This window comes from Scyliorhinus canicula, chromosome 9 (genome assembly GCF_902713615.1).
Source record: "Scyliorhinus canicula chromosome 9, sScyCan1.1, whole genome shotgun sequence".
Classification (NCBI taxonomy): domain Eukaryota; kingdom Metazoa; phylum Chordata; class Chondrichthyes; order Carcharhiniformes; family Scyliorhinidae; genus Scyliorhinus; species Scyliorhinus canicula.
In genome coordinates, this window is record NC_052154.1 from 47,121,974 (window position 1) to 47,142,251 (window position 20,278).

Consider the following 20,278-nt stretch of genomic DNA (forward strand, 5'->3'; position numbering starts at 1 on the left):
GCAGTGGATCAAGGCATTCTGGGAGTATGGAGTTGATGTGTGTCATGACCAACATCTCAAAGCATTGTGAGCAGAATTCAAGAACACTTGACCTAGGCAACTGAAAATACAGCTTCTGTTAATGGGACAAAATGAGAGGGAAGTACAAGAGGCCAGGGGCAGAAGAACAAAGGTGTTAAGGTCATGGACGTTTTAAACACAAGGATAAGAATCTGAAATTTGAGATATTCGGTGTGCAGAGCCAATATAAATCGACCAGAACAGGAGTGGTGAGTTAACAGGAATTGGTGCAGGACAGAATACAACCAGAAGTGTTTTGGATGAACTGAGGTTCACAAAGAGTGATGGATTGGAGGTGAGAAGGGAATGCATTAAAATGACCATGCCTAGAGGTGACAGTATTGAACAGTAAGAAGTCTTACACCACCAGGTTAAAGTCCAACAAGTTTATTTTGAATCACGAGCTTGAGGAGCACAGCTCCTTCATCAGCTGTCAATATTGAAGTGAGAGCAGACAACAGTAATGCTACGATTGAAGTATGTGCTATTTGTGATGGAGGGGGTGTAGAGTTGAAAACTCAGCTCAAGAATGATGCTGTTATGAATGTTGCAAACATATTTGCTCCGTCTGAGTGAGTCACTGTTAGTGGAATGGAGTCAGTGGAGGCTAAAAGGAAAAGCAAAGGCTTGATCTTTCAAGTGTTTAGTCAGAGGAACTGGCAGCTGATCCAAAACTGAATGTTAGATAATCAGTCTGTTAGAGGAATGGTTTGAAAGAGGTCATGGAGAGATAGAGGCAGGGTCATCACTATGTGGAACCTGATCCAATTATTTCTGGATAATGTTACCAGGGGTAGTAAGTAGATGAGAAAGAGAAGGAAAACAATGAGTGATTATATGGGCACTTTTGAGGCAATTTTGTGGGTTTGGAAAGAGAAGTCATTGCTCAACATGTTCTGACTGTGATCTTAAATGTAAGCAGAGAATAGGGATGTGATAGATTGTGGGGGCGATTCTCCGCTCCCTGACCAAGTGCCCGCGCCATCGCGTTTCACGGCGGCGCGAACAGGGCCCGGGCACGACCTATTCTGGCCCCCACAGGGGGCCAACAAGGCGCTGGAGCGGATCACGCCACCCCATTGTCCTTACGCGGTACCAAATGGGCGCCGCGCCAACCCGCGCATGCGCAGTTGGGGCAGCTCAATCCTGCGCATCTGCAGTTGGGCTGCGCCATCCTGCACATGCACGGGGAACTTCTTACGCGTGCCGGCCCCGACGCAATATGGCGTGGGTATTCAGGGGCCGGCCACGGCGGAATGTAGGTCCGGGGGGGGGGAGAGGCCGGCCCGCCGATTGGTGGGCCCCGATAGCCGGCCAGACCCCTTCGGAGGCCCCCCCCCACCTCCCGGTGAAAGAGCCCCAACCCCCCCCCCCCCCCCGCCCCCGCCACAAACCGCCCCCCGAGCTATCCCGCAAAGTTCCTGCCGGCAGCGACCAGGGGTGGACGGCGCCGGCGGGACCCTGTCTTGTCGGAGCAGCTGCTCAACCATCCCGGCCGGAGAATCGGCGGTCGCCGTTTGCGGCGATTCTCCGAGCGGCCCGCCGCGATTCGCGTGGCGCCCGGCGATTCTCCCACCGGGGGGGGGGGGGGTAGAATACCGCCCTGTATCAAAGCTGCACAAGTTTCAAGAGGACAATGAGGAATAATGCACCACAGGCATAGTGGATGCCAATTGTGACTTTCGCCAGGGTTATTTGTGGACCATTTTATGAGCTCTCATGTTGCATGTAAACAAGGCTTTACTGACTATGAAGGAAGTAAATTACTATTATCCACAGCAATCGATGTAGCTAAACAATTGTTGAATTCTAGGGCACTCACAGTCTCCAATAATTCAACCAAATAAATAAACAAATATCACACCTACTGAATTCTGTCTGTGTGGATTCTGCACGTTCTCCCCGTGTCTGCGTGGGTTTCCTCTGAGTGCTCTGGTTTCCTCCCACAAGTCCCAAAAGACGTGCTGTTAGGTGAATTGGATATTCTGAATTCTCCCTCTGTACCGGAATGTGGCGCTGGAATGTGGTTCCTAGGGGTTTTACACTAACTTCATTGCAGTGTTAATATAAGCCTACTTGTGACAATAAAGATTATTATTATGATTCTCTATACTTTCAGGCCTTGGTGCATTTGTTGGCCCATAACTTCCTGGTTCCCCAGCATTGCATTTAAGGTTATGCTTTGGGGAATTCCCCTAGGTCATGCCTACATAATGGTTTACCTGTCAATTGCCCAGAAGTGTTAACTACCGCCTGAACAGTTGCGCTAGGCTGGGAACCATCTGACAGAAGTGATTTAAATCAGATATCAGTTTGAACCCAATAGTTACTCTGAAAGAGTTAGAGCAAGCAAATTGCTTTAACTCCAGAGTAACTATTTAAAACACTAGACCCAGCACCTCCCTCCACCAGCTGGCCCCATCTGTCCGGGATATCTTGCCATCTCCTGTTTGATCCGCCCCCTCTGGTTTCCCCCCCACCCCGGTCTCCCTCTGATTGCCTGAACCACTTACCGTTGAAACTTACCTGCTCCCTTTAAATTGTCCCTTTAAATACCGCCTTTACAGCAGCTAGAGCCATAAGACGGGAACATGTCTTAACTCTGTGCCCCCCCCAGTTTTTCCAAGCCGATGCAGCTGGAGGATGAGCTTCGCTGCACCTCTCTCGCCCAACTTGTGTGCGAAAGGTTGGGCGAGACAGAGGATTTGTAATTACAGCAAGGGTAAGTTCATCCAGAGTGGCAGTCCACCAGAGATTGCCACTCTGAGGATGTTACGGACCCTTACCTCACCCTTCTGAATGCATCCAACTCGTATCCCAACCAGTAAGCCTCTCAGTTGCTCGACCAGCAGTTGAATTTAATGCACGAACTTTGCATCATTTAGTAAGCTCAATGCTGCAGATGCTGGAAATTGGAAGTATAACAGAAAATGCCATAAATACTCCAATTCGGGCAACATCTGTGGAGAGAGGAAAAGAGGTAATGTTTCAGGTAGTTGATAACCTTCCTTAATTCATTCTGGTAAAAGGGTTATTGACCTGAAACCTGAACTCTTTTTTTCTCTCAACAGATCCTGCCAAACCTGCTGAGTGTTTCTAGTTTTCTCTGTATTAATTGTTTTAATGTTGGTCCAAAAAGGATTTGATTTATCTGACAAACTCCAATGATGAATGTTAAGAACTTACTGACCGGAAATCATTATGGCATCTTCCTAATTAATGTGCCTTTTAAAACTTTTGTAACTTTTAAAAACAGCAGATGCACACCACATGCTGGACTGCTTTGCTGTGGAATGCACTATCCATTATGAAACTGAGAAACACAGGCCCAGATGTTGCAGAGTTCAATCCCCTGTGTGTTGAATTAATTTGCTTCACCCAGAGAGACAGTATGTGCAATGTAGATCGTAGTCTCTCTGCTCTGGAAAAGAGGGGAGGAATAATCAATCACATTTGCCATTTTTGATTATTATCCAGTGAAGCTATTGGAAAGTGCATGTGCAGCTGTCACCCAAAGGTAAGATCAGAATTCTGTGATGCCCACTCTGGCCAATTAATTTGTTAATGCTCATTGTCTGGTCTCAAGGTAGTCACCGTCACTTCTGGTTTAGCTGGGCTGGTTTAGCTCACTCGGCTAAATCACTGGCTTTTAAAGCAGACCAAGCAGGCCAGCAGCACGGTTCGATTCGCGTACCAGCCTCCCTGGACAGGTGCCGGAATGTGGCGACTAGGGGCTTTTCACAGTAACTTCATTGAAGCCGACTCGTGACAATAAGCAATTTTCATTTCATTTTTTCATTTTTTCTCACCTTCAGTATTTCTGAATATCGACAAGTTAGGTTCTCTGACTATTCTAGTTGGCTGACTAGTTGGCTATTCTCAACACAACAAATCAATGGATGATGATTTAATGGATGAGTGGCCGAATGGCCTCCTTCTGCACTGTAAATTCTATGATTCTATGAGTATGATATAATATTCTAGCTAATATAACTAATGTTAGTTAACATCTAATTATTTTCTTATATCTTATCCATTATAGTTGATGAACTGATTAGCCCGAAGGACTTAGACCCTGCTAGGCGTTATGTTCCTTCAAAGGAACAGAGAAATATCAGCATGAGGTATTCAAATCAGGTTAGTCTTAAAGACAATTAAGCCATCTTTAAAAAATTAATCCAACTGAAAAGCTAGGAAGGAAAACAAAATCTAAAATGTAAGATTTGAAAAAATTGTCAGCTTTCTACAAAGCAGTGTTCTGACCATTACTATACTACTGCTATTGTGTTTAATAGTTTGGCAAAATGGCATATTAGTGACACCTGTTAAATTGTACTTAATGTGTAACTACGAGAAATATTACTAGGCACTGTTATTTTTGAACTAGCTTGCTATGTAATGCGATGGTCAATCATATCCAGAGTTATTTTATTTTGGATAGCCAGCTTGCGTGAATAAATGTGTTTATGGAATGCATATGGTGCTCATTTGATCATATTGTAACCAAATACTAATAAGTAATAGGATACATAAGATATTCATATAATTGTGACTAAATAATGGACAACCTCTTTGGTGTCACAGTAAATCTAATCTAGCACAGTAGGTTCAAAAGCTCTTGAGAGCATTGTTCTGGACTGGACATTTTACAATAAAGTAAAAGAAAGTTAGAGTTTACATTACACATGGCTTTCACAGCCTTGCAGTGTTGCAAAGTGCTTGACAGCCCATTAAATGCTTTCTGTGGTCACTGTTACAATGTAAGAAACATAGCAGCCAATTTGTGCACTGCAAGTTCCAACGAACAGCGCTAAGAAGATGGTGCCTCAAAGTGATGTCTCCTATGACAGACGGTACATTTAATAATGCAGTGGAAGCTTCTTAAGTAGTGCATTAAAGTATTAGGCCAGATTATGTGTTCAAATCTCTAGAATGGGTCTTGAATCTATAACCTTGACTCAGGCAAGAGTTCCATCTCTGAGCTTAAGCTGACAGCTTTCAGAAAACCCTGTTGTTCAGAACTACTTTTTTGTGGATTTTCAGAACTGATGTTATATGTGATATTATATTACCTTTTAACTGAATATATACTATGAACAGGTACAATTTCCAGTTTGGGAAAATCATGTCATTTGATGTGCCACATGATTTTTTTGTTCAGGTCATGCCTTTGATAATCTCCTGATTGCAGCAGTACCGGTCAATCTTATAAGCAAGTGTCTTACGTGCTGCCCAATTCCTAGCCATAAAGTACCATAATCCAGAGCCCACCACTTTTCCGCCCTGTGAACTGCATACCCATATCTTTGACACATGCACCCATGTGTCAAGTCTTTTTGAAAAAAAACAAAAAAAAATGTCCTCAGTTGAGGTCAGTCACAAATTTCAACCTCAGAGCAGGATAAAGGCCGCATTTCCAGTGGTTTCGAAACTGTCATATCAATGAGCTTTTATGTATCCAGGCCCTTCCAGGCAGAAGCTAGAAATACTTGCCACATCTTGCAGTTTACCACCCACTGTTGTGTTAGGGAAGTTACTGAAGCTCTCTAGTCAACAATAGCAAACTACTTTTCGTTTTTTGTTCTCTTTCCAAAGACCAGCAGGTGGAGTGACAGCAGGTGCCTTTGCTCAGTTTGCAAAATTCCCCATAGTGCAGATACCATAAATCACTTTGCAGGAGTTGGACGTGAGCTCTGCTATAAATATGTGTGACCATGTATACCGGTAGTGCATTATTTTGGTTGATGCCCGGTATTCTGGCAGTTGTCCTCATGACCCAGAGATGATCCATGTTGATCTCCAAGGTCATTTGCAGCTTCCCCCACTGAACGTCCACCGGCCAGACAGCAGCCACAGAGAAAGTACTGCATTGAAGCAATAGGGACAAGGTAAGGTATACACTAGACAGGCACGAAGGGGATGTACAAGGGTGTGGAGCTAGAGGAGTGGGGAATTGTGGTTGTAATTACTTGCATTGCGTTTGAATTATTTCTTCATGGACAGAAAGAGAATGTGTAGGCTGCCTCCTTCCTCTTCTAGGGAAATAAGACAAAGGAAAGGCAAACAAAACAGGAAAATAAATGAACAGGAGAGTGCCAGTAGGATGTACAAAGTGAGCCTCAATATGTGTTAACGCTAGTTTAGCTTTTTTTTATACTGCAGTAGTAACACTTTGAAGACGGCATTAATACTTCTGCAAACAGATTTCACAATGGAAATTGCATCATTTTAAAATGACCAAAAAGAATGCAGTTAATACATGATCCTCAGTTCTATGAGCTTGCTAATTATCTCTAACGTTTGGCAGAAGGTGCTAGTGTTGTGATTAAAAATACTTGGTTTGCTAAAAATACCGCAGTGCCTGAAGGGATAATGTAGCTTTCAGATTGTACGTTTTTAAAATTTTAAAAATCATATACAAGGTGACATTCATGAATAATTTGAAGTCTTCGGAACATGTTGCAGGTTTCTATAAAGCAAATCATTCTCGCAATAGTCAGCTGAATCAGATGAGGCTATTATAAAGTCAGATCATACTTGTCAGTATGTCAGTGTCAGAGTGTATGTCATGCCTCTGCCGCAATCTGGAATAAATGGGCTGACTTGTGACTCCCAAAAATGACTGGATTGGGTCGGGGTCAGAGATCAAAATACAAAAACCTGAACAGGAATCCAACCTGCCACGTAGCTGCTTACTTCCAGTTTTAACAAAGGGGTTGGCAGCCAATCTGCCTGCCAGAAGATGTTGTTTATTTAAATTTTAAATTAAGCGACTTGTCTTTAATAGCCATTCTATTTTTAACTCATGATGACGGGGAATCCCAGATCTCGGGAAAAACAGCAGCCGAAAGAATAAATGAAGGGCTGAATCCATGAGGTGGTTTACAGAACTGCTTACCACTGCTTGTGGGTCGGGTCCTTGCAGGCCCTACAAATTTCCCAATAAACCGGTCCCCTCAGCTGTTTGCCCTCGGCAGCATACTACAATCTGTCTGCCTGACCCCCATTACAGGGCTTCCATCACCTTGAACATCATTCAAACCATCCTGATTGTGGGCCCTATCATCGCCACACCTAGCATCCCCAACATCCTCTTCTACACACCCCTGCAACCGTTATTCCCTCTGCAAACTCCCCTCGATTGTAGCCTTGCACAGCAAGCTAACTTGCTCAACAGACCTCTAACCTTCAATTAGCCTGCCTGTGTTTGGGAACCTGACAGAAAAATGTATAAAAGGTGCCCTCTCCATCTTGGCTCGCAAACCCAGTGTTCAATATGCCAGCAAATGAAATCGAAGATTATTCAAGGATCTGCTGCTCTGGTACCAGACTGTTTTTCTCAAAAAGCAGTCTCTGACAGATGGAACCATGAACAGTTTGCATCCTTCAGTCATGAAACCTTAACACCAGCAGCAGTGACTCTGCTGGGGAAGGAGGGAGAGGGGAAAACAGACAAAGAGAGAGAGAATGGCTACAGGCATGGGGAACGGAGAGTGGCTACTGGGTAGTGGGAGCGGGAGCGGGCAAAACTGGCTACTGTGGGGGGAAGGGAGGTGGTACAGTGAATGGTTGCCAGGTGGGATGGGGGTTTTGGAGGAGGAAGAGAGAGCGAGAGAGTGGTTGGGGTTAAGGGAAAGAGTAACTGCTGGCAGGATGGGGGGGGGGGGGGGGGGATTGCAGATTGGTTGCCGGGCAGGGTGGGGAGGAGTGATTGCTGGGCAAGATGACGAGTCAGGGTGGAGGTGAATAGTGGCAGCCGGGGGGGGGGGGGGGGGGGCTGCTGCTGCTGCTGTGGCAAAAGTGGCTGCCTGCTGGAGGAGCCATGAGGAGAGACACTGGCTGCAGGGCTGGTCGGCATGGAGGGAAGAGTGGCTACCTGATGGTGGGAGGAGTAGCTTTTGGTGTATGTTTGGGTGAAAGTGAGAGTGTGTGTGAGTGAGAGGGAAAGAGTGTGTGTGAGTACGACAGAACGTGTGCTTGAGAGAGAGAGTATATGTGTCTGTGAGTGAGAGCAAGAAAGAGCATGGGCTGGGTTCTCCACTGTCGGGATTCTCCGTTGCTCCGGCAGCCCGGGGATTTCCCGACAGTATGGACTGCCTACAATGGGAAACCCTATTAGCTGGTTGGTGAGACGGAGAATTCCGGGGGGAGAATCCCACCCCACGTCTGTGTGAGAGAGATAGAGAGCGGGTACGTGTGAGAGAGTGCGGGTACGTGTGAGAGAGAGTGGGTACGTGTGAGAGAGAGCGTGAGTGTGGGACAGAGCATGAGTGTGAGAGAGAGCACGTGTGTGAGAGAGAGCACGTGTGTGAGAGAGAGCACGTGTGTGAGAGAGCACGTGTGTGAGAGAGAGCGCGTGTGTGAGAGAGAGCGCAAGTGTGAGAGAGAGTGTGTCATGTCAGAGTACCTTTAAGAAATGTGTTTAGAAATGGGTGTGTATATAAATATCTGTAGTGAGAGTACCTTTAAGAAATGGGTGTTTACTACTGCAGTGATGTCAGAGAGTGGGTGGAGTTGGGCTATCTGTCAGCTTTTTACTTTCGTTTTTGAGCAGGCTGCAGGGTGTGTTTTTGTTTCGTTTTCAGAGCTGGATAGCTGCAGTCACAGACAGAAGGTGTATGAATCTCTCTCTGTAATCTAAAGACTGTAAATCGATCCTGGTGATTTAAAACTAAGAACAGTAGTGACTTAACCTGATGTGCTTCTGGTAAAAGGTGTTTTAAGTCTTATGAATGTTAAAAAGGAAAGCTTAAAGGTTTACTTAGTGTTGTAGTCTTTGGGGGTTGTATTTGAATTAATGGTTGCTAAGATGTTCACTGTATGTTTTAAAAAGGTTAACTTGAGTTCATAGAATAATCATTGTTTTGCTTTACAAAATACTTTTCCGTTTCTGCTGTACCACTTGTAGAGTGGGCTGTGTGCTCCCCATACCACAATCTATTGTAGGTTGTGGGTCAGGTGAACTCCATGATCCATTTTGGGGTTCTCTAAACCCTGGCCCATAACAAGTGCGAGTATGAGAGAGAGCGTGCGCGTGAGAGAGAGCATGCGCGCGTGTGAGAGAGTGTGCATCTGCGTGAGAGAGAATCTGTGTGCGCGAGAGAGAGAATCTGTGTGTGCGCCAGAGAGAATGCGTGCGCGTGAAGATTGAATGTCATGGCAGATGGTTAGATATTCTCTTGTTGGAGGTGGCCACTGTGGGGTTGTGTGGTGTGGATTGTAAGGGCCCTTTCTGATGATTCCCTTACTTCCCATTTAACTTACTTTGTTGTTATAATTTTTGATCCATGGATCTTTAATGGACATATACCTTTTAAGCAAAGGAAGTGAGGAACTCAAATGTTTCTAGACAGTACAGTACACTGTGCTATGGAGATTTAGATTTTCAGCAGAAGAGAGATTGTAGCGTTTCAGTTCGATTGGATGGTTGGTCGCCAATGGATTGGCCATGGACCATGGGCTGGATTCTCCACCGTCGGGATGCTCCGTTTTGCTGGCAGCCCAGGGGTTTTCCGACGGCTTTGGGCTGCCCCACAATGGCAAACCCCAGTGACCAGCTGGCATCCCACTGGCGGGGTGAAACGGAAATGTGGCACTGCGGGGCAGAGAATCCAGCCCCATATTCTGCCTGGTGACACAATGATTGGGTTCTGCCAGGTGGGGTGTTCACAGAGAACCCAGGGAGAACGCTCTGGGACGCTGAGAGGAGGAGCTGTGAGTTGCTCTCTCTCTCTCTCTCTCTCCTTCCAAAAAAGGTTTCCTGCCTACTGTATCTGAGACTGCAGAGAAGTCTTGAGATCCTGATGAATCTACAGTGAAAACCATTACAGTCTGAAAACAAGAACACACAACTGAAGGCCAAGACAAAATACTCATTTTGGAAGATGTCCATCTGAAACAGAGACTTTTATCTTTTACTTTTCGTATTATTCTTTTTTACACCCCTCTTTCCCCTCTGTGTTTGTCTGTCTTGTGTGTGTGTAGAGGGTGGGGCGAGTCAAAGAAGGGGGGATTAGGAATTGGATAATAGTTAACTAGTTGTATTTGCTGCCTATTTAATTATAGTTATTGTTATAGTGTTTAAATTTACAAACTTGGTGACAGTGGTTATTGGGGAGCCAAAGGACAAAGACTTGGGTATTTTCTAAGAATGAATAGTTAATTTCAATTGTGTTGTGACTCCGGGTCAAATGGGACTGGAATTGACCGTGCAGTAGCCCACGGTGTTGTAACAGGATGTTGCCACTTAATAACCCAAGCCTAAATGTTCTAGATGTTCTATTCCAGAAAGCTAGGTGGTGAAAGATGGAGCTGGAGCATATTTTTTATAAGGTCAATAAGCTTTCATTTATAGAAATATACTTTACAGCATTGCACTTCCAAATCCAAATTCTCAGATTCTGTTTGCTTCTAAATATAGGAGCACCACCGAGATAGGATTAAACACTCCATTAAAATACAGTCAACACTGACAATGATCAGTTAAGAGTGGAACAAGTGAGGATAATTCAACTGAAATTGACAACTGGGGAGAGGCATTGACAGAGAATGATGTGGTCAACCATATCATACCTGTGCAGAGATTGAAAGGAATAGTGCAACATGGCCACAGTCACACAAAATGTGCTTTGCAGCTTTGATTAATGCTATTTTAATTCTTTAGCAGGGACAGAAATCTGATTATAAACATTCAACATGGATTTATGAAGGGTAAAAAGCACAGATGAGGGAAGTAGCAAGAGGATTTTTCATGGGAGGTATGTTGGGACTGAAACAATGGTTTAAAGAGCAGAGAGCGTCACGGTTCTGTTTCTTGAGAGGCTAGTTTTAGAGCCACAAAGGGAAGTTATCATATCAGCAATTGGGTCAGGGAGCAGGAATTCGGTCTCATGGGCATGATGGCATATGGGAATCTCGGAAAGAAATGGCAGTGGGGAAAACCTGATTTTAGGCCTGGCTTACTGCACAAAGGGAGCAGCAGAGGGATTTGAGCTGACAGTCTCAGTCTAAGACACAAGGATTCCATGAGCGTCTTTCACTTGTTGTTGAGGTGAAATTTGCAAGCACTTTTCCATAGAGACTGGTACAGAGACATTCCACATAAGTAATTGCACTATAAAACTTATTTTTAAAATTTCCATTACATGGGCCAACTTTACAGTGGCAAGTCGTATAGCCTAATCAACCGGCCAATACTAAACCTGGCATTCTTCCTAATAATCGCTTGGCTCTTCCATACATCAACAATTATATTTCTATGATAAAATGTCTCAAGGTGCTTCATAGGAGCTGCATGAAATGAAATGTGACACCAAACCATGTGAAGAATTATTTGCTTAGATGACCAGAAGTGCTCTAAGTGGTCAAATTTAAGCAATGTCATCAAGGAGGAACCAAGGTAGAGAAGTGCAAGGAGGGAGTTCTTAGAATTTAGTGCCTAGACAGCTGAAGGTACAGCCACCGTGGAACAGTGGAGCAAATACAATTAGGATTCCCCCAGTGATCATACTTGGATGATTGCAGACACCTCAGAGGTTTTGGTGATTGGAAGAGATTAAAGAGATAGGGGTGAGCCCATAAATGGCTACCTGTTCAGAACCTGATTGTCTTGAGCTATTCATAAGGAAAAGATGGAAAAGACACTTTCCCATTTTTTGGCACTCTTGTGTTCATATTGTCACAAGCTACACTGATGTCTGTGAGGATATCCCAACTTGGAACACTAGTTCGTGGGGTGTATAATTTTGTTTTTCGAATGGTGTGAGGAGTCAAGTGAGACTAAGATACCCAGTCATCGTGTAACAATTATTTATTTTATTATTTTTTAAAATAAATTTAGAATACCCAATTCATTTTCTCCAATTAAGGGGCAATTTAGTGTGGCCAATTGACCTACCCTGCACATCTTTGGATTGTGGGGGCGAAACCCACGCAGACACGGGGAGAATGTGCAAACTCCACACGGACAGTGAACCAGAGCTGGGATCGAACCTGGGACCTCGGCACTGTGAGGCAGCAGGGCTAACCCACCGCGCCACCGTGCTGCCCTGTGTAACAATTATTAACGGCTATTTATTAAATTATAGAAAAGGCAAATACACACAAACAAGACTACACTACTCTTAGACAATTAAGTATATGAACCACTGCACACAGACAGTTTATGTAGAACATAGCCTTGTTCCAAAATATATCTATGATCCCTGAACTCCTTAAGAGCTCTTTAACCACTGTTCCCTGAACAACATCCAGCTTAAATGGATCTATAAATTAAATCCAGTCTAAATTACCACACAATAAAGGGTTGATGATCAAGTCCAGGAAATGTGTTTTCCTAGTTCAGCGAATATATTCAAACTCCCTTTACAAAAGTTTCTCCACTGCATTGGCTCTAAAACTTAAAGTCTGTTAGATGTAAAACTTGACCTCCAGGATGCTAACTGGAAACTGGCATGTCTGCTCCTGAGGTTGCTAGATGTCAGCTGCGCTCCTTTATTTCTGAGGGTCCTGGCAATTATACCTTTGTTCCCCTTTCATGAAGGTCATTAATATAAATAGTGAGCAATTGTGGTACTCTGCTAGTTACATCTTCCACTCTGAAAAGAACCCTTTTATTCCAATGCTCTTTTATGTGACAGCCAGTTTTCAATCCATGCTAACACACATCCTCCAATTTCATGGGCTTTTACTTCATGCACCAGTCCCTGAGGCGACACCTTGTCGAAACTAAATATACTACAACTACCGATTTCCCTCTACTCTCCTTGTTAAATCCTCAAAGAATTCAAGCAAATTAGTCAAACATGATTTACCTTTCATTAAACCATGTTGACTAGGTGTAATTATATTTGGCTTTCCTAAATGATTGGCTGTTTCCTCTTTGATTATTGACTCCAGCGTCTTGCCAATATTAGATGATAAACTAATTGGCCTATAGTTCCGTGCCTTCTGCCTTTCTCTCTTTTTGAGCAAGGGAGTTACATTAGCTGTTTTCCAATCTTCCCGCACCCTCCTGGAAATTAGCGAGTTACGAAAATTTTTAACCAATGAGTCCATTAAAACCCGAGCGTGCAGTTCATAGAGTGCAAGTGACTTGTGTGCCTTTAACCCTTTGAGTTTCTTTAATACTCTATTCCTTGTGATTGGGATTTTTGTAAGTGCTACCATGTTATTTGAAATCAGCCTATCTGATATCTTAGAGATATTTACAATGTCTTCCAAGGTGAAGACTGATGCTAAAATGTATTCAGCATATATGCAATTTCTTTGCTGTTAATAAACCATCAGCATCGTTCAGTAAAGGTCCCACATTTACCTTAGCCTCCCGCTTCCTATTTATATATCCATAGAAACTCTCACTGTTTATCTTTGTACTGCATACAAGTTTTCTCTCTAGTTTCATTATTTCCCTTCTTATGCATTTTTTTATTTTTTGCCTAAAACCTCCCAGTCCCCTGGTCTACCACTATCCCTGCCATTTTGTATATCCTGCTTTTCAATTAACATTATCCTTGACCTCCTTTGTTAACCATGGATTTTGTCTCTTTCTTGTGGAAACCCTCTTTTTGATTTGGATAGACTTCTGCTGAGCATTATGGACCAGCTGTTTCAATATCTGCCACTGCACATCTACTGACCTGTTATCTTGGCTTGTTTAGCCAGTTCACCTTAGACAACTCCCTCCTCATACCATTATAATTGCCCTTATTTAAGTTGAAGGCACTGGTTTGAACCTACAGCGTTCACCCTCAAACTATATCTGGAATTCTATCATATTGTGGTCACTACTACCTAGGGGATCCTTAACCACAAGATCCCTTGTTAATCTTTCTTCATTGCACAAAACCAAATCTAAAATAGCCTGTCCCCAGGTAGGTTTCACAACGTACTGCTCTAAAAAGCAATCCCTAATGCACTTCACAAATTCTTCTTCTACTCTACCTTGTCGGTTTGGTTTGTCCAATCAGTAAGTAGAGTAATATCTCCCATGATAATTGCAGTTCCCTTCAAACATGCCGTTAATATTTCCCCATTTATGCTCTGACCCCTTGAGAGGTCACATTTTGGGATCCATAGACTACTCCCACCCTTGTCTTCCTTCCCAGTCTATTCATGATTTCAACCCAAACCAATTCTACGTCACTGTCCACTGCCTTTATATCACGACTCAGCAGGGCTCTGAAACCATCCTAGATTAACAGCTTTACCCATCTCCTTTCCCCTTCGGCCTGTTCATTGGGAACGTTGAGCACCCAATCTTGGTCGCCCTGCAGGCTCATTTCTATAATAGCTAATACATCATACTCGTATGTTGCAATCTGTGCTTTCAACTCGCCTTGTGGCAAATGCTTCATGCATTCAGATAAAGAACATTTAGCTTTGATTTTTTTACATTCGGATTTTCTCTGTGTTGCATATTTATGTGTATGTTCCCCCTCACTATCCTGTACCACCAGTCCCTCTTATACCCTGATTTTGTTAAACCTTCCGTTCTTGGAATGCTCCCCCTCCTGATTAGGGCTCTAATATGAGTCCTTGGTGCAATATAATGTTCATATAATCTGTCCCTACCTGTTTTTTTCTGTTGACTAATCTGTACTCCTACCTTTAATTTTGACTTCCCAATTTTCCAAGCAATTGAATCCTCACCCCTGCTGTTTAGTTTAAAGCCCTCTCTATTTCCGTAGTTATACAGCCCACAAGAACACTGGCCCCAGCATGGTTCAGATATAGGCCGTCCCATCAGTACAGCCCCCAATTTCCCCAGTATGATGCCAATGCCCCATGAACCAATACTCACTTCTCTCACACCAGTCTTTGAGCCACATATTCATCCTTTCTAATTTTATGCACCCTTTGTCAATTTGCACATGGCTCAGGTAATAATCCAGAGATTATAATCTTGGGAGGTTCTGGTGTTTAATTTAGTACCTGACTCCTCAAATTTCTGACAAAGAACCTCCTTCCTTGTTCTGCCTATGTTGTTGGTTCCGACATGGACCACGGCAACTGGATCCTTCCCACTGCAAGTTCCTCTCCAGCCAGAGCAGATGTCCCAAACCCTGGCACCGGGCAGGCGACACAGCCTTCAAGACTCTTGATCTAGGCTACAGAGAACAGTGTCTATTCCCCTGACTATACTATCTGAAACTATGACTACATTTGTCGTTTCTCCCCCCACTTAAACAGCTCCCTGAACCACAGTGCCATGGTCTGTTTGTTCATCCTCCCTACAGTCCCCTCTCTCATCCACAGAAAGAGCAGGAATCTCGTACCTGTTGGACAGGGACAAGAGCTGAGGCACCTGGTGTTCTATCGCTTGGATCTCTCCACCCGCCTCACTTATAGTCACACCCTCCTGTCCCTGACCATTGACACAATTTAAGGCAGTTAATCTAAGGGGTGTGACTACGTCCTGAAACACTGTATCCAGGTAACTCTGTCCCCTCCCTAATGTGCCACAATGTCTGAAGCTCAGACTCCAGCTCACTAACTCTGAGCCAAAGTTCCTCGAGCAACCAACATTTGCTACAGACATTGTCACTGTGAGCCACCACTAGCTCCTATGTGTTGCAGCTACAACATCGCCTGGCCCTGCATCCCTATTTTACTTAATTAGAATTTATTTAATTTAGAATTTCAATTTGTTTTTACTTGTACCACTAATCTTTACTTGCTGCAATTTCTGCTTCTCTCCCTAGCTTCAGTTCCAAGGTTAGAAAGGTAGAAGAGAGAAAGACTCACCTACCAGTCACTTCCCTGTGATAACACACAGGCGTATTCACTCTATCCTGCAGTGCTACTGCAATGTCTGCCCCAGCTCTCCTGCCTTGGCCTGCACCTCCCCCACTGACCCAATCAGCTGCTTCCTCTTGCCCCTTTCACTTTCTGAATCCTGACATCTCCTCAGGAGCTCTGCCTCTGAATTTAGTGAAGGTTCGCTGTGCTGCTGTTGTGAAGGGTTTCCCGCCGCTCCAATCAGCTGCTGCTCATCAAGATCGCTGCCTCTCTCCGGCCCCTGATACTCTGTGATTCCTAGCTCAACCACTACGTCTAGGTGCCTCCCAAGATGCACATCTGAGGTGGAGGCTGCCAGCTGCCTACGTCTTCCCGTTGCCTTCGATGCCCCTGGCTCTGAGGGCCCCGGCTCACTTGTCGCCAGCACATGCATAGCCATGATGCCGAGTATATTTGAGAGAGAGGTGAAACTCTTGAGATGCAGACAAAACAAGGAAACCAAAGTATTTTCGAGCGTAAAGGCATTAGAAAAGATAGGAATGGATATAGAATCGTAGGATTTACAGTACAGAAGGAGGCCATTCGACCCATCGAGTCTACACCAGCTCTTGAAAAGAGCATCCTACTTAAGCCCACACCTCCACCCTATTCCCGTAACCCCAGCTAACCCTTTTTTTTGGATACCAAGGGCAATTTAGCATGGCCAATCACCTAACCTGCACGTCTTTGGATTGTGGGAGGAAACCGGAGCACCCGGAGGAAACCCACGCAGACACGGGGAGAACATGCAGACTCCGCACAGACAGTGACCCAGCCAGAAATTGGACCCGAGGCCCTGGAGCTGTGAAGAAACTGTGCTACCATGCTGCCCAGAGACAGAAGACAGAAGTATATAAAGCAGTGGGGTTGATGCAAGTGCGGCTGAGTCAGTGCACAGTTACAGGAAACAGTTATTTGGGAGCTGAGGAATGCATCATTGCACCTCCTGTGACTCAGCAGGGGGGCGGGGGGGTGGAAACAAACTGTGAGGTTGCAGGAAACCAGTAAGTTGAATGGCCAGTAAATGCTCAGTGTAAGAGGCAATGCGCCTGGAATAAGGGAATGTCAGGGCCAGAGCTCCAGGTTTTGGAGCTCAAGTGGTGCTGAAGATGCTGTGTTGCATCCATGAGGCTGAGAGTTATGTGGATATCACATTCAAAAAGGTAGTCAAGGGCCAAGACGTAGAGTGGGAATACATGAGCACCAGTCCGTCCAAGAGAAGGAGGCAGAGAGTGCAGGAATTTTCTCGGGTTTCATTCAGAAATCGGTTTTCCATTTTGGACGTTGGTGAGGGTTTTGGACGCTCGTTCCTCAGAGCAGTGCAGTCATAGTCAGGTTTGTGGCTACACAAGCGCCTCATTTATACAGGAGGGGAGGAAGAAGGAGGGAAAGACTGATAGTGAGACGGGAGTCATTAGTTAGGGAAGCAGGCATTTCTGTGAGGTAGACCTGACTCCAGGATGGTATGCTGCATCCCTGCTGTCAGAGCCAAGAATGCCGCAGAGCGGCTGCTGGACATTTCTATTGGGGGATGGTGAACAGTCAGATGTCATGGCCCACACTGGTACCAAAGACTTAGGCAGGAAGGGGGATGAGTCCTGCAATCAGTTTTTAGGGAGATAGATACAAAATCTCCGGATTACTCCTAGTGCCACGTAAAGGTGAATACGGAGATAGGAGGATAAGGCAGATAAATGCATGGTTGGAAAGATAGTGCAGGAGGGCGAGCTTGAGATTCCTGGGACACTGGGACTGGCTCTCGAGACGATGACACCTCTGCAAAGACAGATTGCATATGAAAGGAGCTGGGACTGAGTTGCTTTTGGGGCATTTTTCTGGTGATGTTAGGAGGGTTTTAAACTAACTCAGCAGTGCTGTGGGAACCAAGAGGAAATATTAGAGAGGAATACCAGGAAATATCAAATACTGGGAGGGACAGACAGCGCTAGTGTAGAGAATACTAAGTTAATAGGTTAAGTCGGAGTAAGGGAGGAAATAATGATGTCTAAATCAGTGATACTGTGCATATGTGTGAGCGCATGGAGTATGGTAAATTAGATTGGGGAGTTACAGATGCAGATCGTGGTGTGGCAATATGATGTGACGATAACAGAGACCTGGCTCAAGGAAGGGCAGGACGGGTCATTACATTTTCCAGGGTCCAAGGTGTTCAGAAAAGATAGAGAAGGAAGGAAAGGAGGAGAATGGCAGAATTGGTTAGGGAGAGCAGTGCAGTGCTGGAGAAAGTGAATATCACAGAGGGTTCAAGGACAATCAATTTGGCTGGAGCTAAGGAACAGAAAGGCTGCAATTACATTGTTTGGTGTAGTCTACAGTCCGCCAACTAGTGAGAAGGATGCAGGAAATCACAGAGAGATATAAACATTATAGAGTAGTTATAATCGGGGGTCCTTAATTACCCAATTAGTGTCCAAAAGTGCAACAGTGGTAGCGTAAAGAGTTGAGGGGCAAAAGTTCTGAGATTGCATTCAGGACAACTTTCTACAACAGAATGTGTCCAGTTTAACAAGAATGGAATGCATTGTTAGGCTTGGTTCTTGGAAATGAAGTAGACTAAGTGTCGGGGGAAACATTTAGGAGACAGTGATCATCGTATTGTAAGGTTTTGGATGATGATAGAAAAGGAAAATAGGCAATCTAGAACACAAGTAATTAACGAGGGTAGCGTCAACTCAAATGGGGCAAGAACGGAACTGGGCTGGTTAGACGGGAAGGAAAGGCTGGTAGGAAAAACTGCAGCTGAGCAATGGGTTCTCTTTTTTAAAAAAAAAGAGAAAAGATCCAGACATAGTCTAGGTATATTATCCTAAAAGGGAAAGGTAGGGCAAACAAATCATAGAATCATAGAATTTACAGTGCAGAAGGAGGCCATTTGGCCCATCGAGTCTGCACCGGCCCTTGGAAAGAGCACCCTACTAAGCCTATGCCTCGATCCTATCCCCGTCACCCAGTAACCTCACCTAACCTTTTGGACATGAAGGGCATTTTAGCATGGCCAGTCCAGCTAATCTGCACATCTTTGGACTGTGGGAGAAAACCGGAGCAACCGGAGGAAACCCACACAGACACTGGGATAAAGTGCAAACCCGTCACAGACAGTCACCCAAGGCCGGAATGGCAGGTGTCAGATAGAAAATACAGCTAAGAACCAAGAGGAATACAGAAGGTTCAGAGGGGAAATGAGAAAGCACATTAGGGAAGTGAAGAGGGTTATGAGAAAAACCTGACAGACAGCGTAAAGGGGAATCCTAAAATCTACAGGCATTTAGAGAGTAAAAGGGTGGTAAAAGGAGGGGTAGGGTCCAAAAAGGTGACATGGAGGCAGAGGGCATGGCTGAGATATTAAATTAACATTTTGCATCGGTCCTCACCAAGAAGGTAGATGCTGCACAGGACATGGTGACAGATGAGGAAGCTCTGTCCACAGAAGGGTTCAAAATTGATACGGGGTGTGCGTTGAATAGACGGTTAGTATTGAAAGTTGACAAGGCACCTAGATCGGATGAGATGCATCCAAAGATATTGAAGGAAGTGAGACTGTGAATTGCAGGGGCACTGGCTGTAATCTTCCAATCACCTCTAACTCGGGAGGTTCCAGAGGACTGGAGAATTGCAAATATAGTGCCCTTGTTCAGAAAAGATTGTAAGACTAGCCCCAGCAGTTACAGGCCAGTCAGTTTAACATTAGAAGTGGGCAAGCTTTTAGAAAAAAATATTCGGGATCAAATCAGTAGTCACATGGAGAAAGGTGGATTGATTTGTAAGAGCCAACATGGATTTCTAAACATCTATAACAAACTTGCTGGAATTTTTGAGCATGTAACAGAAAGTGGAGACGAGGGTAATGCTTTTGGTGTGGTGTGCAAACGTGTTCAGTACAGTGCATTCAATAGACTTGAGAGAAAAGTTATAGCTCATGGAATAAAAGGGACAGTAGCATTGTGGATATAAAATTGGCTGAATAATGGGGAACAGAGAGTAATGATAAATGGATATTTTTCAGCCGGAAAGAAGGTTTGCATTAGTGTTCCCAAGGGGTCAGTATTGGGACCCTTGCTTTTCCTGATAAATATTAATTGTTTAGATCGTGGTGCACAGGGAACAATTTCAAAGTTTGTGGATGATAAAAAATAGAAAGTTTTGCAAACTGTGAGGAGGACACTGTTGTAGAGCTTCCAAAGGACATAGGCAAGTTGGTGGAGTGGGCAGAAAGGTGGCAGATGAAGTTCAATTCGGAGAAGTGTGAGGTGATGCATTTCAGTCGGAAGAACATGGCGAGACAATATAAAATGAGGGGTAAAATTCTTAAAGGGGCGGCACGCTGGCGCAGGGGTTAGCATTGCTGTCTAACAGCGCTGAGGACCCAAATTCGATCCCGGTCCCGGGTCACTGTCCGTGTGGAGTTTGCACATTCTCCCTG

At 44.6% G+C, this 20,278-nt stretch overlaps 1 protein-coding gene across 3 annotated transcripts in view; it reads left to right on the forward strand.

Annotated features, from left to right (window-relative positions):
* Positions 1-20,278, forward strand: part of phkb (phosphorylase kinase, beta) — a 408,331-nt gene that overhangs the window by 248,233 nt on the left and 139,820 nt on the right. For all 3 annotated transcript variants that reach the window (XM_038806656.1, XM_038806654.1, XM_038806655.1), the window contains one exon: positions 4,103-4,197. In XM_038806656.1, the coding sequence (XP_038662584.1) occupies positions 4,103-4,197 (95 nt within the window). The remainder of the gene's footprint in view (positions 1-4,102; positions 4,198-20,278) is intronic.